Here is a 24,274-nt window from a genome sequence, read left to right on the forward strand (position 1 = left end):
CTCAAATGATCTGAAACACAGTTATTGCACATTAGCAACAAATCTGAAGCAAGATTTATGTAAAGTTCATGAACTTATACAAGGTATTAGACAAAAGATGACCATGACTTTGCAACTTTTCAACATTTATTTCATTCAGATTTCCTCAGTTTAGTGTATAATTTTGTAATCTTAATTACTGTCAACTTAGCTTTACTAACTTATTCATACCTCATTATTCTTACACTACTGTTATACCTTATAACCACAAAATTTCAAGAGATGCATATATGATTGTCACTTAACAAACAATTTACAAATATGTCTTCTGCTTTTTCTCCATATACATATACATGTCTCTTTTCTCATAAAAATGAGCTTAAAATCACAATGTGAAAAATAGTCTTTCAGCTATATGTTGCTCATTGACTTCGTGGTCTGTCTAATTCACAGTGAGTGTGGTTGTTGATAAATGCCGATAATACTAGGCGGTCATTATGTCCAAGCGCCATTGGTGGTATTTTTAACATAATGACCATAGGTCATTATCACAACTGGAAGTTGTGATATAGGGTTAGCTTCAACCGGTGTGGGATAGTGTCCATTTTCTGTAAACGACAAAAAGTCAAAAACCGCTGAACAGACTGCATTGATATTTGGTAGAGTTATTCAGACTAATTCCAAGGTTCCGATTCCGAAAAATGGAGCCAAACGGAGCAGCGGTTAGATAGTTTTTGGAAATTTCTAACCCCCCTTTAACTAATTGATTTTAGGGGTCTTTCATATATGTAGTTTTGGAATGTACACCAATCCTGCATTGTGGACTATTTAATGAGTTGTGGAACAGAAATGAGGTTTTGATGAATGTTACAAATATGCAGGATGGCTGATTCAAAGTATCAGAGATTTTCATGCGCTTTTGGTAATAAAATTGATAAAAAACAACATATTTAATGTTTTAGATTTCTCACATTTGTTATGACCCTTAACATTACAGACTTGATGACATAACTAGCTGCTTGACCTGTTTACTGGCACATTGATTTAAAGATAAAGATTGTTTTATTTTGTAATAAGGACGTGTGATTTCGTAAAACATAGTCTATTAGCCTGGAAATGTGATTTTTGCGAATATTGCTTACCCCACTGACAAACAGTGTGGTTTGAAAATGGCTGGAATTCGCTACTTCGGGACTTTGTTTTCTGTGTGGATTTACTGACAAACTCCAAACCCGCAGCACCTACCCATTTAGTATTTCATGTACAGGTGTACCCAGAGATAGAGTAGTTTCACAATGTGCCAGTTGTGATCAAGTGCCATTGGCGCTATTTTTGATCATCTGATGATGGGATCTATAACGCTTCAGTATCAAGCCATGGCCAGCGAAGTATCTCCAACATACCATTGATGATATCAATGTCCCAGTTCAGGGAGTCAAAAAGTTCCTGCGTCTGCAAACGCAGTCTCCTTAGTCTCTGTGGCTGGGACCAGGACTGGAATAATTTAGCAATGTCAATCATCAGCCAGCGTCGCTGGCAGTACAGATTTTCCAGCATTACTTCGAGTACCTCGATTGACCTCGAGTACCTCGTCTGCAAACGCAGTCTCCTTAGTCTCTGTGGCTGGGACCAGGACTGGAATAATTTAGCAATGTCAATCATCAGCCAGCGTCGCTGGCAGTACAGATTTTCCAGCATTACTTCGAGTACCTCGATTGACCTCGAGTACCTCGATTGCTTCAACACGCTTGTATGGGTGTCGTAGCCTTGACACCATAGTGAATGGTATTCTGATCGTGTATGCATGTGTATGGAGTATAGGTACAGAGTTGTGCACTTTTTATTTTAAACCCGGTCTTTCAATAGAAAAGATTGAAATATTGAGAGTATTAGGCCAGAATACCGTTGTACTCTGGCGTCTTCGAAGTCTGAATATAGTCTGCACCATTCTCCCTGTCACTGAGTGACATTTTGTTTGGCTCATATGACGTCACTAGACGCCCTCTGATGGCAAATTTGAGAAATTGGTAACAAAACTGATTCAGAGTCAGTCTTGCAGATTGAGCTTTTGGCGAAATGGAAAGGTTGTTTTTTAAGACGTTTTCTTTGAACTTCTTGTACATACTAATACGTGGAACAGGGTAACTTTTTAGCTAATTTTTTTTCTTTACATTTCACCTTTAACACAGCTATTTACTAATTTGCATATTTCACAAACTTTCATATTAAAGGATGTATATCTAAATTTACTAGATCAAAGGTCACGAAACTTGCTATGTACCTTAATCACTCCATCAATTTGACCAGAAAAAAATAAATATGATTTATGAAAAGAGGAACTGATAGAAGAAAAGAAAAATAGTGACAACATCACTGTTCGCTCCCATATAGTTATTAAAACAAGTCAACAATTGTATGAAACATGGATATACATATAACATATACAGACAGACTGACATACACAGACTGGCACAGAGTGATGACATTGACCCCAAGTGTGCCTTGGCCCATGGAGTGTCCGAGAGTGATAAAGATATAACAAACAGCTGAATGTAATGATAAAATAGTTAAGTATAGGCCTATACAGGCACTGAGAGTGAATATGTTACAGCAATTTGATTAGTTTCTTTTCCTTTTCTGCTTCTGTGATAATCTTTAAGAAAATCAATCTGCAAGGCAGTTTATGTATTGACAAATATGTTATCTTTTACAAGCACACAGTAAACTGTTCTTGATTTTTCATTTACAATATTTGACATAGACTGAAATACATAACATGCAACCAATGTTTATGCTTTGCCCATACACCAGATACATGGAGAATTTTCAACATACAATCATCAACTCAGAAACCCTACAGGGAAAAGTAAACATTGTTTTCTTCCAGAACAGCTGGTGCATCCACATCTGGAACAACTTACAAACTTAACCAATTACACAAGGATGATGACACAAGAGATAAAGTTAAACTGTGGTGAACTTGACTATTCCTTTCAAATCCTTACCTAACTTGACATCTTAAACTAAAATACTAGTACACTGCATGGTTGATTGTGCACAAAAATACCGGTACATCGGGGTTGACCATTTGATAAGGGACAGTGTCTGGAAGATCGATGAGGTACATTATCTTTTTTATCCGATCCATTGTACATTCTTTTTTCCCCACTCTCCCACCTTTTCTGGCTGAATTTTTTATTGGCATTTGTTTGGAATTTTTTCAAAATCTGCCAGCATTTTTTTACCGCATTTCAACACCAAATACAGTTTACCATATCAAATGCTTACTAAATCACCACATTATATACTCTTAGTTCCAGTAGGTATAAAATTACAAAAAAAATCTTAAAAATACAAAATGAAAGATATCCCAGTAAAACTGAAAGTTTCGCAAAGTTGCCCCAAAAATTCAAAATTCCGGATTTCAACTTAAAGGGAAACCTAAGTCCAGCGACATTGACCATTTATCCCTTCCAAAATCACTCTTGAGTAAAATGCAGCTCAAATCTGCAAATAATTGCACGCACTGACGACTACGGCGTGACAAAAAGAAAAGTCGAAGTAGACGACATTTATGAAAATGAGCTCGGAATCCCATGGGCGTGAAAGGGCTTATGGGAGGAGCGTACGTGACGTCATCGGTGATACACGAACATGTGCGACTGCTTTACCAAAGCATTGGAGTCTATGACTGCAGCAGTGCAGTTCTGCACGTTACGACTCTTTAATGCTCAGTAGCATAAAAAATGATTAACTGTTGTTCAGTTGAGAGCAAAAATCACTCAAGGAAGAACAAACGGAGTCAGCTTTTATCGTCGTCCCACGGAACAGCTTTTTCGAAAACAGAAAGTTGGGCGAGTTTTAAAATCTGTAAAAGATACAAAGTTGTGTTCTACTTCTTTCATGATGATTGTTTTATAAGGGATTTCGGGATTCTGATACCGATACAAGACTATATTACACAATGCGGTTCGTATCTTGACATGCTGAGTCAGCCTACTATCGCCGGTTTTAACCAGATAAATGTTAATATTGGCGATTTCGGGACTCTAAAATCCGAAGACGAAACTACACAAAGCGTCTCTCGTCTCGACAGCCCGGATCTGCGAAATCGCCCTTATATACCCGATAAATATAGGCAATTTCGTGACTACACCTGGTAATATTGATATTACAAGATACTGAAATGAATTCTTGCCTATTCTCGACCGCGGAGAGACGTCAGTAGGTGAAACGCATACGAGCGAGGTGAATGAGAGATCAGACGATACAGAAGAGTGAATGATATAGAAATTGTGTGGAAAAAAGCAGAACTAAAAGTTATGTCATTTATGTATATTGAAACTTTGAATATTTCTTTGGTGGTTGAAAAATTCGAACTTCTAACGGCGGTGTGACGCAAAAATGACGTAAGAATCCACAAGTACCCGGATGGCTCGCGGTCGAGAATGATGTGTCTCGATCGGCACGCCGGGTCTGAGAAATCGCTGATATTATTTTTACCCATTAAATATCAATTGCGCCGAGACTCCTAGGCTAATATCGATACCAGACGATACTAGATTTACGTGCACTGTGTCGGCACGCCGGGTCTGCGAAATCACGGATATTTATCCGATAAATATCAGCGACTTAGGACATTAACTCTGATATACTAGACGATACTTTGTCAAATTGTGGGTAAATATCCGATGTATATCGGAGATTTCACCACGTGCCTAACAGATCTGACCACCCGACCACCTCTGTCCGACTCTTAGTTCATAGCATCCGTGACCGGTAGTCAAGAATACTATACTGTATGTTTTACATTATTATATTTATTCATGCACGAAATGCATTTTTTACATGCAAAGCATTTTTTCATTAAATTTCCACACGAACTTTCATACACTACAATCGGAACTTCGTCGAGAGGGCCGATCGGATATCACCGTGAGTTGGGGAGCGCCTTGCACGAATTACATTCATATTCTTTACATGTAATACATTTTTACTTGGCGATCGAGACTTGAACAGAGGACATATCGGACATCATCGAGAGTTTTGGCTGGTCTTGTATGAAATACATTCTTTACAACAATATAGACAATACTATTTTTTTTAAATAGCGGGCAAATATCCATTATATCGGAGATTTCATCACTTTGTAGATCTGAGTTAGCCCGACTTCCTAAGTTCGACACCAACTTCGAAAAATAGGTGACACTATACATTTGTCAAAGTGCGAATAAATATTTTCCAATATATATCGAAGATTTCGCAACCTTAAAGATCTGGCCAAGCTCGACTTACGTATCATTCACGAACCAAAAAGTAATTTTAAGCGACTGATAAAGAAAACTCTGTTTTAGAAACGTAGCGCTGAAGGATCGCAGAGTCACTCAGTGTCTCCAATCCAGTTCGGGGTCTGTACAAGCAAAGTGACTCCCTCCGCGGAATTATGAACGATGTGTGGAAATGCTTTCCCATTATTACATATCTTGGTTCAAATTAGTATGGTTTGATTTCAGTCAGGGAAAAGTAATACTCGACGTCAGAAATATCGCTGTCCGAACTCTCCAGAGTCGTCTTACGAACGCGCTGAACTGCTCACGGTACTCCTCCAGCTGCAAGCTACAATCGTCTGTATCGCCGATGACATCACGCACGCTCCTCCCATGAGCCCTTTCGCGCCCATGGGATTCCGAGCTCATTTTCATATATGTCGTCTACTTCGACATCTCTTTTCGTCGCGCCGTAGTCGTCAGCGCGTGCAATTATGTTGCAAATTTGAGCTGCATTTTACTCATGGGTGATTTTGGAAGGGATAAACAGTCAATGTTGCTGGACTTAGGTTTCCCTTTAATTTCAATATATCTTATTAACAAAAACCCTGAGGACCGGTTTACTAAATATCAAAGCAACCAGTCTGGTAAATTTTGAGAAACAAATTTTTTGACCAAAAATGAGAAAAATTGCCCCCAAAAATACAAAATTGCAGATTTCATCCTAATTTTAAATATACCTAATTAACATAAACCCTAGGAACCTGTACACTAGATATCAAAGCTACTAGATCAGAAGTTTTAGGAGAAAAATTTTTTGACCAAAAAGGCAAAAATTGCCGAAAAAATAAAAAAAAAATGCCAGTTTCAACATACCTTCAATACATTATATTGAGATTAATCTTAGATACCTGTATACCAAATACATGTATCAAAGCTATCAAATCAGTAGTTTTTGGATTAAAAAAATTTTTATCAAAAATTGGGAAAATTGCCCCAAAATTACAAATATGACAATATCAATACAATTTGTACAAGCATGACTGAGGTCATTCTGAGGAACATGAATATTAAGTTTCATAGCAATCAGACGAGCGATTTCAGAGAACAAGATTTTTTGACTAAAAACGGAAAAAATACCCTAAAAATACAAACATGCAAATTTCATCTAAATTTTTTGACTCATAATTTAGAATACCTAAAGAAATCTGCATACCAAGTTTCAACGAAATCTGACCCATGCTTACTGAGTTTTAGCCATTTGCAGGATTTTTTCCTTCCCCTCATTTGCATATTTTTGGCATTGACATGTTCATTTGAACAAATTCACATCTCCACCCTTAGGTGCACCTATACACCAAATACTAAGACAGTAGGTGCTACGGTTTAGGAGTTTTTGATGTGGACGGACTAACAAACATACATACATACTTATACATATACACACAGACGCCATTTTGCCACCTTATATGAATACCTCACATTTGCATATATACATATGCATATATGGGAGCGTAAAAATTACAAAAACCAGGCCGGTCAAACTGATAGAGTATTTTTTTTGACAGTCATAAAGATATAGACGTGACATTTTGGTTAGATTTCTGCTTGATCATTTGTTGAAATAAGAAATGAACTTGAAAGAAAGTGTCATCATCCTGCCATCTAACAGCATAGTGTGAACTGTAAACCGGTATGCATTGGCTGCATGTAAAAGCAACTGAACTTTCCGACATCAAACGGTATAAATTTTGTGAAAAACAACAACATACGGTAGAAGTACAAATTATAATATTCACTGGTGAAGACTCTTCACAGATGTAATGTAGTTGCTTCAACAATTGAAATTGAATGTAAGAAGACTAAACCAACACTTAGGACACGAACTATAATCATAGGGAACAATTGTCATGTATGTCCCCAGAGGTTGGGGCAGTGGTTTGGATCTTTGTCTCAACATATGTTTCTTGTTGCGATCGTTAATTTTATACATTGGAGTATGATATGTATTACCAATAAAGATGTATACTATCAACCTAAAGTGTCTTGGTCTTAAAAAACTGATTTTCTGAAGATTTCTTGTTGAGGTTGTTCTCTTCACAGTACCACACACACTAGTTTTCTCTACAGGCTATGAGTGTATGCATAGTGTCATCTTACACTGTTTTATTAGCTTTGCTGTCAGTGATGTAGAGCTTATAGGCTGATTTTTGTTGTCGTGTGTCTGTCCTTTGTCCATCCATCTGTCTGTCCTCCATCCTAATTTTCAATTAGCATTGATAAAACATAAGTCATTTTGGTCAATCAGTCCTGGTACATATTATGTACTTCTTAGTGAGACACTGTCTTTTGTTCCATTTAGTTTAAATCTCCCACCATTATGCAGTCTCACAGATTGTTGCCCTTTACAGAGAAATTGTGGCTTTAACTGAAAGTAGCTGCTAACATTGGTGAAAGCTATGGTATAGTAAGTGAGACTCTTTCACTTACATAAACTGCACAACCAATCCTCATTTACTACTGTTCTTCCATTCTCTTATAACACACATAATGTCATCAAAGAACAGGCGATAATGTGTCATATTTAAGTGACTTGTTTGAAGGTAACACTAAAGTTGTATGTTTGTAAATTGAAAAAGGAAATTTTTCATAGTTACTAAGGCACAAAAATCCATGTTTAATTTCCAATTCAGATTGAATATGAGTGAATATGAGTATAAATTAGCCAAAAACCATAACTCAAGGAAGTCTAGTGAGATACCTTCTTTGATTACATAATATGCAGATGTACCGGTATAAGCATTGTAAAGTCCAAACACAATTTCATATTTGATGTGCACATTCCTTCATGTATGGTGTTCATGTTTGTTTAAAGTCAAAATATAGTTTCTATCAATAATCCTCTACTGTCTAATCTAGGACAAATATATTTTTATCGTTTAATTTTTCCTCAGAATTATCAAGCTGCTCTTTATGATCTTGTGGATAAAATATCCCGACAACCACTGGGTGCACTAACAGAAGGCTTTGACATGGTGGAACATCTGAGACAAATCCTCCATCAGATTCTGCCTGATGATGCTCATCAGAAAGCCAATGGTAAACTTTTTGTTTGTTGCACGCAACTAGTTCCTGTTGATCAATATGCTCCCCTCACAGTACATGATGTTGAACAAGGTACCAGCTCAAGTCGCTTTTCAAAAGGACCAAAGCGCTTTCAAGTGGGAAAGTACTGCTGGGAATTGGGTGAACAGCTTATATTTAGCAACTTTGGAGACAAAAATGAGCTTATTGAAGTAAGTACAAAGGGAACAAAAGTAAATGTGGTATGATATACATGTATATATACAGAAAAAGGTAATGAAGTCAGCAATTTTCGTTAAAATAATAAATTTAAACCCCCCCAAAAAAAAAAAATTATATATATATATATATATATATATATATATATATATATATATATATATATATATATATATATATATATATATATATATATATATATATATACACAAATCAATGTTCTCCACCAGTTGGAAAATTTATGTGGCATCTAATATGCGTAAATTAGCATGCTTATTTGCATAACATTTGCATTTGGCCTCTCCGCTTGGCGACTGATGCCGTATGTTGTCGTATTTGAGTGTATGAACCTTGATTTACAATTTACTCCTGAGGAGTAAGGGTCTGTCAAAATATTCTTCTGAAATCATAAAAAAATTACCATATAAACACTCCAAAACACTAACAGTAACTGCCAAAACACAATAAATAGACACAAAACACATAGAAGTGCATGATACAAAACAAGATATGTGCTGATGTGTGAAGCTATCTTCACTTTATTACAAAACCACTTCCCCATCTAAATTAACAATCAAATTGAAATTGTTGATAATTAATAATCATTTTGTGAAAACACGCGATGCCAAGCAGTGTACCATACATATCACTTTGTGATCATCTACCTTCAAGTTGACCATGATCAGCTGGTAATGATGCTTTCAGTACATTGACACCTACTGAAGTGCAACACACATGGGCCTACTACATATCCACACCATTTCAGAATTTAAAAAACATTTTAATAGCTAGTCAATTTCGCCGGCTGAATCAGCCAGATTTGTTGTTCACTGATGTGAATCAATCTGGGCAATTCTCACCAGTGAACAATGAGTCTGGTTGATTATCACCAGTGAATGGTGAGTCTGGTTGATTCTCACCATAAAAATTACCATTCTCACAGTGCTTTGTGAGAATTTCCATTCTCACTGGTGAGAATCTATTATCTCACCAAGGAGTGTATTTCTCACTGCTCATCGGTGAGAATTCAAAAATTCTCATCAATAGCAGTGACAATGACGAGAGATTCTCACCAATTGCGAGAAAGCGTCACTTTTTCGCTCCAGTCTCACAATTTTTCCTATAGTGATCTGTGTGATGATTTCAGGATGCATGAAATGTAAGTAACAGATATCATTATAGTCTTATTATTTAGAATGCTATGCTTGCAGTATCGAGCACTGTAATTTCCTACGATGACATCTGTATACTTCGATATATAGATTTTCTTTCAATTTTCTCTAAAATAAATTTATTTAAACCAATAATGATGTCTATAGGGGAAATTAACTGTAAGGTACAAACTAATTCAAAGAGTTCAGTACTAATTAGCTCAGCTGAAACAGTACAGAACTCCTAAAATTCAGTCTCTAGCAGGTTGAGTCCAGAGAGATACGATGAGTGACAAAGTGAGTCCTTGTCTAGCTACAGGCTTGATGTAGGTCTGAACCATGCAGAGTTCATAGAGCAAAATCCAGCATCTTGTAGACAATATTGAAGTGAAAATCCTTAAGTTTGACAAATGTATTGTGTGGCCTTATATTTTAAGTGAAAAGCTCTCCCGAGACCACCAGAAAAATTGTGAGTTTCTATTGATGTGCTAATTAAGGTTCTAAAATATCTTCACTTGTACTAGACATTACCTTGCAGAGTGTTCTAGCTAGGCCACACTGCACTGTTACTGCATGGTTATGAGTGGAGAATGACCTACAAAACGATGTACTGTTTTGTACTTGCATAATTTGTGTTTTATCTCTCTCTCACTCTCTCTCTCTCTCTCTCTCTCTCTCTAAATCTATATACCAGTAAAAACAAAAAAACAAACACAAAATATATATATATATATATATATATATATATATATATATATATATATATATATATATATATATATATATATATATATATATATATATATATATATATATATATATATATTATATATATAATTTATCACAATCATGATCTTTGATTCTGTCATAGATTCTGCTTGGATGTGCATGTGTTCCATGGTTTGAAGTGTGCAAGCCACCATCCTCAAATGGCAAGGTAAAGGAGTGTCTAATTTATAGTATTTGTGAAAATGAATTCTGTAGAAGATGAAATTCAATACCAAAAAGATTTTTTGACAACTGGGTCAGAAGAAAACCAAGAAAAATATTATCATCAAAAACTGTGGTCTGAATCTTTTAAAGCGCAGTGGTCGTCGCGCTGCGCATCCTCCTGAGGGGGTCCCCCTCTGTTGTAAACAAATCCAAGAACGCCGCACATATTACGGGTTGATTGTAATGTTTGCGATATTGCCGCTTGTTAAAATGGCGGCTGCTCTGTCACAAGTATACCAACTAACCAAATGTAACACGCGATAAAAGGTCAATTAATCTAAGTTAAATATCTGCTGAATATTGAACAATAATTGCACGCTGGATTGAGATCACATTTGCTCATGATTTTCTTGAATCAGTTGAATGGGGCTCGGCGAGCCATAGAGCTAGACGTACGCATGTACGCATGTATACGCCAACAGACTATCAACGACCGGGCTCTAGTTTTCGACATCGCTAGCAAGGACGAGAGCTTTCATTTCAAGAGGCCCGACAGGAGTACAAAGGCAACAACCCAAACTACAGAAATCTACAGCTCGCAGAGCAATGCCCGCTGCAGCAAGAAGCATCTCTGCATCTGTTCCGTTCTGTGGTCTGTATGAATGTCCGTGTCAAACCTGGTATATGGCGTGCTTCACTCGGCTGTGGAGAATCCAACTCAACTACAAAGTTTACCCCGTTTGGGGGTGCAAACGAGAATTCTGAGTACAGGTATCAAGTCAAGCGAAGGACCTTTCATAGGTCTTCTTGTTATGTGGGGGTTATCTCACTTGAAAGATGATTCAGACCTACCCGGCAATCAGGAGGTACAACAACGACATTTGCCCATCACCGCGGTAGGCCTACACCAGCTAGCGGTTGGATCACTGCCATGACCGTGCACAGGACCGGGGCACAGGATCTCTCGATACGTCTATGCACGGTGTAGCCGTGCAATTTTCCTGCCAAATGCCGCGAAAACCCGCTCGTTTTGTCTATTGTTTCCTGTCATTTTACTATTTCTTACCAAGTAATACTAGGAGAAGTAAGACATGGTGATCAACAGTTGGTTGTGGGCCAAGTCGTCGCGGGCTGGTACGTTGTGGGACCGGATTCTCTATATCCGTGTACGTCAACGCGGTGACCGTCTCCCGACAACATCTCTCGTGTCCTGCTCTGGCTTGCCGATCATGGTCTTGAGTGTAATTTTTGTGTTAGGCATTGTGCTTGTTGCTGGTCTACATATATAGGCAACGTTGATCATTTTAGTTATGTATTTTCACTGTACTGTACATAGCATTGTGTACAACCAACGTGATCGCGCGCGATCAAACCTTTTTGTTAACTGTGTCTGCGTGCAGTAAACTCAGCGACATAATGTGCTAGTGTAGTGTCCCGATGTTCGTAGCTCTACACGAGTTTATAGAAAGAAATACACCACTGAAGTTCGTTTCCGATGTTAATATTTTACTATTGCATGATGTTGAGTCTTACAAAGGCCTTAACAGAGTGGGGGACTGCTCCCATCTCACTCCTATTGAAGTTGAGAAGACTTATGTTTACAAAAATTTATGTTTATCAACAAAAAATCACGCACGCGCAGCGCGACGACCACTGCGCTTTAAAGTCATGGATGATCAGTTTATTTTTATACAAACAGTACAGTAACATCAATAACAATGAGTATAGACTCATGGAATACCATATATTAGGATATGAATTAATGTTGTCACTACTTTTGCCAAGATGTTACAGACAACCTGAATTCAATATACCGTAAAAACCCTAATAATTTTACCACCCATTTAATTCTACCACCCTATTTTTTTCTCAAAACATAATTTTATTTTGCCCCTATCAATTCGACCACCAACAGAAACTTGGACTTTCTCAATCCCTATTAATTTGACCAAATGACAGAGCCTTCAAAAACATTCCTTCAGTTGGTGAATGAACGACATTTCAAGACATCAAAAACAACAGCGTTGCGAATACAATGAACCACAGGTCAGACAAAAAGATAGAAATGAGAACCACAAAGGGGTTTGTAAACGGCTTTCAGACTGCATGGTTTCCATTGGGTCACATGATTATTTTGCTGAATGGGAAACCTTCTAACTGATTTTAGTGAGCTGGATCTCAGTCGCTGCTTTCGAAATATGTGTGAAGTTTCAGCGTGTGTGAAGTACCAGCCCTCTAGTCTCTGGTTTTGTCACTATTTTCTCACCTTAATATCAAAGAAAGTCAGAATAAATTACCTACTTTCTCTCTTTCTCATCATCTTTTCGGAATTCTTACCATCCCGTGTGGATTGAAGTTTACAGACTATTTCTGTGTGTGAATCAATTTTCCTTATTAATTTGACAGATATTATGTTCTAAACCACTAGTTGTTCCTGAAACACATAGACAGATGTGCCCGGTGCACTAAAAGGACAAGTTGGTGATATCTATTGCAAAACGCTGAAAAAAATGCTGAAGAAATCTTGAAATGTTACATGTCGGCAAGTACGGCCGACGCTGCCCCATACATTCTTGCTGACTTGGAACAGACTAGTATTTTCAAACGCAAACGGGGACAGTGTCAAGGAAAGACGACGACTTATTTTTTCAAGCTGAAGAAAATGCTCTTTCTGGTTGTGTTAATGAATGAATGAATTGAATGTTTTTGTTCCCAATTAATAAATCATAGACAATCTCAATTCTTGGTTTATGGCAAATTTTTTTCGATTGTTAAAAGTCTTTTTAAAAGTCATCTTCAATATTCCATTCTGATTTCACCTATATAATATCCTAACCTCCTGTGACTGGTTCCTTCTAAACGTTAACTTGCCTTGTGCACCAAAAGAGATAGCTGGCTGTATCTTATGCAAAATGATGAGAAAATAGCTGAAAAAATAACCATGTATCAGTCAGTACGGCAGGCGAAACCTGGACGCCCATACAGATTGGAGACGGAGTAGATCAAAACACAAACGGGGTGTTATTAAAGGAAAGGCGGTGACTTATTTTTAAATCTGAATAAAATGCTCTCTCTGGTTGTGTAAGTCTGTCAATCGAAATATATATTTTGTTCCCAGTTGATTAATCATGGCAGTCTCAATCTCCCCTTTATGATTTGATATTTACTAACTCGTTCCCTCTCATTTTTGTCAATCGATGAAAGCATTTTCATCTTCCATATTCAATCTTACTTTGACCAATGTTATATCCTGACCTATACTGTCATTAGTTTTGACCAATGCACAAAGATGTGCCCCATGCGCCCATTGAGGAGATGTTTTGTGAAATGGTGAAGAAATATTTGAGCATGGCCATATCATACTGTATGCGTTGGAGCCGGGAAACAAAAGACGACCATGATTTTGATGACCTATTTAGATGATATTCACATCTACAATTCCCCTTAAGACCTTGTGGTGCCAAAAGTATACATAAGTCACTACTTTTGTTATCATATACCTACATTCACGTGCCTGTGTAAAGCTATGGGAGAAAGCGCCCTCGGATCCATGCATTTTTTTTTACGTATCACACCCCAGTCCGGTGCCCAAATATGGGCAATTGCGTGCATTTCTGAACTACTTCGCTTCTGGTTTCTACGGGCGTTGCTATCGGCAAATGTTCCATTTGTACACAAAGCCAGTGTGAGATTAGGAAAACATCTGCTCGCTCAGATCGTAGTTGCACGTGGCGACAGTAGAGCCGTACTGGTGACATTGGCTTTTTATTTCTAAATTCTAGTGAAATCCTGTGTATACTAAGTGCATACTTGTTCAGTATAAATTAAAAGACGCTGACATCACGTCTTTGTCCTTCTTACACCTTGATTTCAACCTGGATCTCTGTTGGTCGCGTAATAGTATGCATGTTGCTTTGCGCGTTCTAGAATTCTGCAGGTAAACAAATGACATTATGTATGGCAATCCGCGACGGGAAGCAGCCATCGTATTTACAAAAAATTGACACAAATGGTTGATATCGCACACATTTTTATGTCCTAAACAATGTTGAATATTATGTAAACTACATATTTATCATTTAATTCCATAAGGTATATGATAAAACCTTTACGGCCCTGATACGGCTTTTGCGGCCCTAGGTCATACGGCGTACGGGCCCTCGCATGCTTGGGCCCTTCCACCATACGACCTCGGGCTGTAAAAGCCGTATCAGGGCAGTAAAGATTACTGGTTTTGGATTACCATTACTTATCATTTTTGGAGTAAACATCCGCTTACAAATATATCATCTGCTTGTTTTTCAATACCATTCACTATTTATCATATTCAAGAAATTTTATTTGCATTTCACATACTTGTCTCCTGTCACATTTCTTACTTATCTATTTAACATTTCAATATACCAATAGCAGCAAACATCAAGTTTCAGCATCTTTGGCACGAAAATGGGTTAATATTTCACATTGTGAGCAATGTCTTTCAGCTTCACTGCAAATTAACTCATTGGTTATTCTTGATCACAGAAACATATATTGTTTGCAAATGTCGCAAATAAGGCTTATGTGCCAGTTGTGTTCCAGTGCCATTTGCACTTTTTTTGTCATTTTTGGTCAAAAAATCTTAAAAAATAATTCCTTTTGAAAGCCGCTGGACAATTAGCTTTTTATATTTGGTATACAGATGTCCAATGATGACAATAGTTAGATATGTGGAAGTTGTCCTCAAATGTGTGAATTGTATTTTTAAGACAATTTTGTCACTTTTGGTCAAGAAAACTTCTTCTCCAAATTACTTGTCTAATAGCTTTGTAATTTGGTATAAAAGTCCCGAGGAATGTTATTAGATAAATTCACAAGGGGTTAGGGTCTAGAAGATTGATAAGGTAGCATTACTCTTTTCCAGATCCTTTGTACATTTTTCCCCACTCTTTCACCTTTTCATTTTGTCAAGCCTTCTCTGGCTGATTTTTTGTTGACATTTACTTATGCATGTAGGATCTGCTTGTCCCATTGCTATAGAATTTGATATGCATGTTCCTAAAGATCACCAGTACCTAAGTTGCAGACCTTATTTGCTTTTGTCATTCTTGTTTTTCTGGTTTAAATATTTCTTGAATGGACCAATTAAAACTGAATGTGAGCACATAGTGTCCTTGACTGTATTTTTGAAATATCATGGTTCCATGGCAACGTGTTTTGTGGATATGCAAAAGTATACATAACATTGTACAATTGGTCTCACTTAGTACTACATTTGCTGAAGATTTTATGCAAATCAGGCAAAGTTACAAGCATTTAACCAGATTTCCTTGTGACAGTCCAAATTGGTGCCAAAGACCCTTCCAAATTAATGCTGAAAATTTAATTCTTCAAAAATCCGTATCTTCAAAAGGGATAATCTGATTTTCATCAAATAAAGTGCATTCTTCGTCTTTTTAAGAGTTTTATTCTGATACAACATTTCTGATGCTGTGAAAGTCATCATTGATTTTCACCTGAACAGGCTATTTTAATTGCAGACCCACTTAAATGAACCGGACTCTAATCCTTGCTCTCCGAGGACTTGTAATCAAAGTACCAATCAACAAGTGGGAACTGTGTCATCAACAATCACTTGTTTAAGTCAATATGACTTTGATATTTAGCTCATATTTGGACTGTCTATAAAAACCAAAAAGAGCTTATATGGTGAGTCGGTGGCGGTATGCATGTATGTATGTGTGTATGTATGTATGTATGTATGTATGTATGTATGTGTGGATGTATGTCCATCACACGCAAAAGTTCCCATACTGCCGCACCTACCATCACAGTATTTGGTGTACAGGTAGATGCAGGGGTTGAGATGTGAGGTTGTTCAAATGAAAGTCAGTGTCAAAAATATGCAAATGAGGTAAGAAAAAGGGGAAATCCTGCAAATGTGCAGGAGTGGTGGCATTAACTTGAACAGCCCACACATCCGAGTTGGAGATTCTGTAATCTCTCACCTATTTGTATGCAGTGCACTTATTATGTGTAGGAGTTGTGGCAGTGACTGAAACAGGCTACTTCTCTGACCTTGAGTCATTTCCTGTCGTTGTTCATGAACTGATACATATTAATGGCAGACCTGCTGAAACCATGAAGGACTGTGTTGAAACATTCCTCTGCTTAAAGCCTATTCCTAAAGTTGACCTCCAGTACCTAAAGTTTCGGCAGATCGTCCATGTAGCCGACACGAACACGAAGTGTCTGTTACCGGCTACCAAAAACTATTAAAAATAGTGAAGAATGAGCTACAAAATCACCGTCAGTTTTAAGTTGCAGGTAGAATAAGTCTGTGCCTTTGTAAAAAATACTATAAAAATAGTAGAAAGTGAAGAACCAGCTGAAAGTTAGTTGAGGAGACCTTAACCGCATATCATTTGCATCTCATTGTCGGCTACATGGACTGTGTGCCAAAGTTTCAGACCTTTTGTTCTTATTTCTTTGGTTTAAATATTTCTTGATGGACCAATTAATTTAAACCAAATATGAGCACACTGTCCTTGACAGTATTTTTTTAATCAGCCTGTGGGAGAGCAATAAATTCTCACGGCAAACTTATGGTCCTATTATATCTCTCTCACTTCATGCAGTACCTGGTTGATGGAAGTCTTTCACAGAAAGATAACTTGCCAGAAGAAGTACAGTTTCCATTCCCTCCTGGAAGGCTCATTAGAATATCACCTGATCCTAAGAACCACAACAAAATGAGAGATAAAATTGCAACTGGTTGGATGGATACAAGTGGTCAAAGATTTGACATCAGCCCATTAAACATGTTTCAAGTTGGAAAAGGTCTGTTCGGTCCACCAAAAGGTCATCTTGAAGCATTCTACATTAATGGATATGAAGAGGCAATACGGTTTTTAAAGTTTTATCATACTTATGAAGACAGCCAGCAAGGACTTCCTCCACGCAAAAGGCAGTATGCTGCTATACATTCAGTTGAAGATCTTGCACCATAATCATGGAGAACAGCATATGAAATCCAAAAATAATAAATTAGAATACAATTATAGGCTATAGTTTTTGAACCAGCAAACAAGAAAAATGAAAATGTTAAGATTAACAACTGAAAAAAGTATGTTTTTTTAAAAACTTGTCTGTTGAAAATAACAGAAATGACAAGTTCTCTTGTTTTTCTATGGAAATAATTATTTTCTTATTATATTTGAAATACATTGTATAAAGTAAGACCTGGTATCTTGCCGATCAATTTAACAATGCGACTCAGGTTCAAAGGTCAATTTTAGCAATTTTTATTTCAAATTTCAGACCACTGACACATAGTCTTTCTGTTGGCAAAAAGTGTTGGGTCACATCGCCCCAGGAAATTCCTGAAATATTACTAAATGGCGAACTATCAGCTACACTGCATGCCATTATTTTCCTTTTGTCTTAATGGTCCCAGATTACCGACCACGATATCTTTGATAAACATGCTGAGATTATGCACAGTCTTTGCTGTATAGTGCGCATGCCCTGTCAGTAATACAATGCTGAGCGTTCTCAACGTGGCTTGTAAACAATCAGTGTGACCATGGACGTCTTTTTGTACGTCCATGCTGTGACTTTGGCCAGTACAATGCATTGTCAAACATTTCTGACATCCAGCAGACCATTTTTTTACGTTCATGAGCAGACTAAGTTGGCACTTATGCTCATCATCGTCGAAAATGCAAGCGAGGGCCACAAAAGCAACCGGAAAAAGACCGAAATGTATGGACGTACAATGCGTAAAACAGTTTGACCATGGCTCACTCAACAACAATGAAGAACTATGGTCAGACTTTGTGAAGTGACCGTGCAAGAACATCTGATTTGACCGAGGACGCAGCCGCTGACATCGTGCAGCCTTTTCATCGTGGTGTCTATTAGGTACAACTACACAAACTTCAAGCTACACTGTATCTGGCATGACGCGACATTTTACAGTTTTCTGAGAGAGTGGTTGAGTTCATTCACACATTAATCCGTAACGCAGATTCACAATAGCGAGTTCACCGATCTGTTAATTTTCAAAACAAAATGGAAATTAAGTTTTTATTTCTTGCCTTTTCTTTCTTTAAATATTAAATTACATCAAATCACAGTGGATTGCGAGAGTTCAGAAATGACTATGCTGTGGAAAGTTGTGTTGTCTGAACTTTGTAAATTATCACTTTGGAGACTCCAGCTGAATATAAACCCAAAACGAACCGGAACTTCTAGAAGTGCTGAAACTAGAATTTTGGCTATATGAGGTTGATTTCACCATGGTTTCACACAAGTCAAATGTATAGTCAGAAAATGTTTAATAGCAAGGATTTTGTATTTATGCTCTTCAGAACTTTATATATAAACTATCTGAAACAACGACGGTCCATCGGGATGGACTGCATTAGTAGACTTGCGTATTAAGCTTCACTTTTATTTTATTTTAGCTACCAGGTTCTACTTACACAGCGGTGGGATTAATGGTGTAGAGAATTTCACCTTAAGATGAATAATGATTTTGGGATAAAATATTGTCAGTCATTCAGAGTTTGATTTAAAGTTATTATTACACGAAAAAATCACCGAAATCATGTGCGCTGGTATTGCTAGTTGTGCAAAACCTTCCCATTGCGTAACTCCACTATACCATAGTCGAAACTTCCTCAAAACAAGATGGCAACGACAGCCCACACTGTTCTACGCTACGGCATGAGTGTTAGTTTGATCAAAGAAGGCCTGTGGTTTGAGAAAATCGGTACTGACTCAATGGAAGACAAGAACATAAAAATGAAGTTTGACACTTGAAATAACACTGGACGATCTCTCGTAACAAAGGGCAACAAGTCTGAAGCGCAGTGCAAAAGCTAAGAAAGTACATTTTTAGCTCATATTTGGTATGTATATAAATACCAAAAAGAGCTTATACGGTGAGTCGGTGGCGTCTGTATGTATGTATGTATGTATGTGCGGATGTATGTCCATCACACGCAAAAGTTCCCATACTGCCGCACCTACCATCACAGTATTTGGTGTACAGGTAGATGCAGGGGTTGAGATGTGAGGTTGTTCAAATGAAAGTCAGTGTCAACAATATGCAAATGAGGTGAGAAAAAGGGGAAATCCTGCAAATGTGCAGGAGTGGTTGCATTAACTTGAACAGCCCACACATCTGAGTTGGAGATTCTGTAATCTCTCACCTATTTGTATGCAGTGTACTTATTATGTGTAGGAATGGTGGCAGTGACTGAAACTGGCTACTCCACTGACCTTGAGTCATTTCCTGTCATTGTTCATGAACTGATACATATTTATTACACCTCACTCATTCAGCATGCACTGCCATTGGTTAAACACGACTCACATGACATGTAAAAGAACGTGATGATGCCCACTGCGAATGTGATGATGCCCTCTGCATTTGATATTACATGGATGACGTCATTTTACTCACTGCGCATCCTTTCTGCACATAACAAATTGTCATTCACTTGTACTTGCAGTCGGCAACTACAGCCGCAAAACTTCATGCAGAACTATCACCGGCACAGTTAGACAATATTTTGATGCAAGTAAACAGCAAACGAATGAAAATGGCAACAAGGAATGCAATTTCTGTGTTCAGTGACTATGCAAGCAACAAATTTGGATACGCCACCGATGAGATCAGCAAACTTTCAGCGGCAACCCTAGACTCTGCACTGACAACATTTTTTGCTGAGGTCCGGACAAACTGTACTCGAAGAAGTCTTTGTGTTTTTGTGTCTTTGCATGTTTGCTTGTTCGGTGTAAAAAAAATTTAATTGCAGACTTGCTGAAACCATGAAGGACTGTGTTGAAACATTCTTCTGCTAAGTCTGTTCCTAAAGTTGACCTCCAGTACCTAAAGTTTCAGACCTTATTTACTTTTGTCATTCTTGTTTTTCTGGTTTAAATAATTCTTGATGGACCAATTCAAAACCAAATATGAGCCCACTGTCCTTGATGGTATTTTTACTGAAGTTTTCATGGTGTCAAGAATTATTAATCTCATCTTTAGGTAGAAAAACTAGCAACTGAGGTTTGCATAGAAGTCAGCGCTAGTATGAACTTGACAACACTTCTAACAGTTTAAGAACATGCATAAATTGCCAATCTCAAGACAGGAAGTTGCAATGACAGTTGAGTCAAGTTGAAAACAAGTGCATGCCCAATGCAACGACAGCACACAGGTCTGGATCAAGTAGTTGTATTATCTTACACAAATTTCAACATTTTCACCCTGACCGTTAACTCTGGTAACCAGATTGTAATTGTTGAGACAACAGTATACATAGTTAATATGCCAGTTTAGAGTTCGACAAATGGATTAAATGTGAATTACTTTGCTGTGTTTGTTGTGTAAATACCACCCACTGCTGGCACCAAGCAATAGCTGTTTCACTGTGCAATTTCTTTCCACTTTCACATGATCTGCAATTCAAAACATGCTCTAAATTCACAAAACTGATGCTAAATATTTAAACTTTGTACTGGTGCTATGAAATTTGCAGAAAACAGTGCGTGAGTTGGATTTCTTTACTATGATGTGTGACGCATGGGTTGTTTACACAAATTGTTGATTTTCTCAGTTCTATTTTTAGCAGAGTGTACTTCATTCAAATAAGTATAAGTTGGCGGCACTTGGACAGGTTTGCCTGATTTTTCACCTGTGGACAGTGAATGAAGATATCTGAAAGACCGTGTCTCAAATTTCCGGTAAAAGGCCTGGAAGTGAAGATACCTTGACAAACGTGAACAAAGGATGATAATTTATGCTTAAAATCGTCAAGTTGACACTTTGAAGGCTCATTGTGTGAAAACAAAAGCGAATTTCAAAAATCCAAGACACTTTTTGCCCAGTATACCCAGCTCTCAATTGCCATAAACAGATCGCCTAGGTCTATTGTAGATTTTTACTTACTCTTTTTTGAGTAAAAAACCTAAAAAACATGTATTTTTGAGTAAAACAACCATACGAACACTGTTTTTGAAAACCTAACAAATTTTCTGAACTTCGGTGACCGAGCTGATAAAAAAAGTACAACATGTTGGGTGTGTGACCTCTTCTTCTATATGAAAATGCAGATTGAAAATATGTGTCAACGAACCTGAGTCGTATCCTTAAGCACCGAGCTAAGCTCAAACATAAAGTGACACTTGATTGATGAGGACATAGCTTAACTATTGGTAGTTGTTTCAAGACTCATATATAGAAGAGTAAGAATAACATGTACACCAACTTTCAACAGGATCAAGGAAAATGGTCAAACACGAAAATACAATATCGCTGATCCATTACAGTAACTCACTTGATTGTAAATAACTCACTTTTACATTTTACAGTCATGAATTTAATAAGTTACGAACATTTTAATGATGACCAACCTGACTTTGATAGAAGCTAGTTGAAATGCTGATCACACAAACACTCAATTGTACTTTAATTGCAATATTTGTCACATTTCTTTGGATTACTGTGTAATTTGAATATTTAACAACATTTATTGAGCTGTATCTCTGAAAGTACCACACCAAATGTATAAAGTATCACAGGGCATCTTCCAGGCAAGAATACATTTCTATTCAGAAAATTCTCAATGGGATTGAAATTCACAATGTACAGCATGAAGCCACCTACTTACATGTAGTGAAGATATCACAGTCAAAATCTCTAATGTAAATTTCCACCCATAAAAAGAGTGGCTCAATAACCATTACCAAGCTAGTTGTTACAATTTTCTTACCAAGACTTTTCTACACACTTTACAGTTCATGAAGCACTTACACAAACATAATAGTTATCATATGTTGGACACAAACTCAATCAAAGGAGTGAATACATCGCCAAATGAAGTCTCAAAGTTTCCAAGTATGTACCAATACTTTCCATGTAATGGCTCTTTTTCCGTGTCACATTATGTGCAGCATTTGAATTTTGATGTTCATAAATATTATTTATCTTATTTTTTTAAATAGGCTGTTATTGATTGAATAATTTTACTACATACTTTTGATGGATGAGACTATTGAAAAGTAGAATATTGTCTTTTTCTGTAAGGATCATATGTGGATACAACAACGAATGAACAAGACAATTTTTTTGATACCATCATACTTTGTGAGGTACACCCTATAAATATATTTTATGCAGCTCATTAGTGCCTTATGGTAACGTTCTGCCTTCAAAGTAATGGGAACAGATTAAGACTTAAGTTTTGTTGTTTTGTGCCAGTGCAGATTTTAATATAATTGTTCCAGTACAAGTGAATTTTAAGCTAATGAAGAGACAACTGCCTACCAAATTTGTATAAAATCTTTGTCTGCAGAGCCTCGCTTTGGGTCCAAGCCACAATGGCATTCGGGCTGGTACGAGTGTGATGCAGAGCATCACTTTGAAAGTCCGGGATATCAAAAATTCGGTCTTCAAAGTATATTTTTGTCAATGATTTTAGCAAGCGACTTTTGTATCTTCAATTTTATGGTGTTGATTGCACTTTGAATAAACAGTAAGGTAAGATTATGATTGTCTGACCTGTGTCATCGTGAGATAGTTGATCTCTTTTGCTCGTGTATTGCGTTAGTATTAAGACTTCTAGTCCGACACTGGGCTAGAGGGGGTCTACGCACACCCCCCTCCCCAAACCTGTATTTTTCAGAAGCCTTGGGATCCCTAGAATACGAAATGGAATTTTAACAGAAAAAATATAGGGACGCAATAGCTGTTATGGTCATGTTTTGAAGGGTACTGCAAAATCACAATTTTGCAACCCAATTGCATTTTCGTCAAATCTGTCTTCTTGTAAGTCATCTGCTGAGCTTATTTTTTGAGATAACCTCACTTGTTTGGTATCATTAGAAAAACAATTTATTCTTCTTTAAGATGACATATTGCATTATGCAATATCTTCTACAGTTTTCGTGAAACATTACCCCATACCCCAAAGTTTAACATTGCAAATTACAGTAAATCTCAAATTCTGCCAATTTTTTAGCAAGGCATAATTAAAAATGCAATGCTTTGTATGAAATCTGTTTTATTTGGTACAGGGAAATGTCAGAAGTATGATCTCTTAAAGGAAAGTTCACCAAGTATGATTTTACATATGTTGGTAGCTCTGTGGTCATTTACCCAGGAAAAAACTATTTTCACCATTTATAACTAGCAGGATTTTTTACAAAAAAACAATAAACAAATACAGGAAGTTGCCCATGTAATTTGAATCATGGGAAAAAAGCTCCAAACTTGGAGCTTGCATAATGTGATATGAAGGGACCATCTTCGGATGGGTATTGCCCCCGCATTGTCCACTCGCAGTAACACAGTAGTAAACAGCAACACAAAATCTGACAGTGGAAAGTTTATTATAAGTGATTCATTGTTTATGCAAGGATACTCAGTATAAACAAAAATTATGTAAATACACACAGCCTGGTTTTAAGCATGGGTGAGTTTACAATGCCATACCCATGGGAAAATGGTCCCTTCCATATCACATTATGCAAGCTCCAAGCTTGGCGCTTTTTTCCCATGATTCAAATTACATGGGCAACTTCCTGTACCATTTCTATCGGTTTTTGTAAAAAATCTTGCGAGTTATAAATGGCGAAAATAGCTTTTCCGGG

General features: G+C 37.2%; 1 protein-coding gene across 5 annotated transcripts in view; it reads left to right on the top strand.

Moving 5' to 3' along the window:
- LOC139131160 (patatin-like phospholipase domain-containing protein 4) overlaps positions 1 to 23,171 on the top strand; it is a 60,123-nt gene extending 36,952 nt beyond the window's left edge. For 4 of the 5 annotated variants that reach the window (XM_070698298.1, XM_070699646.1, XM_070700455.1 and 1 more), the window contains 3 exons: positions 8,201 to 8,542; positions 10,572 to 10,637; positions 17,251 to 23,171. In XM_070698298.1, the coding sequence (XP_070554399.1) occupies positions 8,201 to 8,542; positions 10,572 to 10,637; positions 17,251 to 17,622 (780 nt within the window). In that variant the 3' untranslated portion in view covers positions 17,623 to 23,171. The remainder of the gene's footprint in view (positions 1 to 8,200; positions 8,543 to 10,571; positions 10,638 to 17,250) is intronic. The other variant, XM_070698920.1, reaches the window with a different exon arrangement.
- The last annotated feature ends 1,103 nt before the right edge of the window (positions 23,172 to 24,274 follow it).

Source organism: Ptychodera flava, chromosome 1, assembly GCF_041260155.1.
Source record: "Ptychodera flava strain L36383 chromosome 1, AS_Pfla_20210202, whole genome shotgun sequence".
NCBI classification, from domain to species: domain Eukaryota; kingdom Metazoa; phylum Hemichordata; class Enteropneusta; family Ptychoderidae; genus Ptychodera; species Ptychodera flava.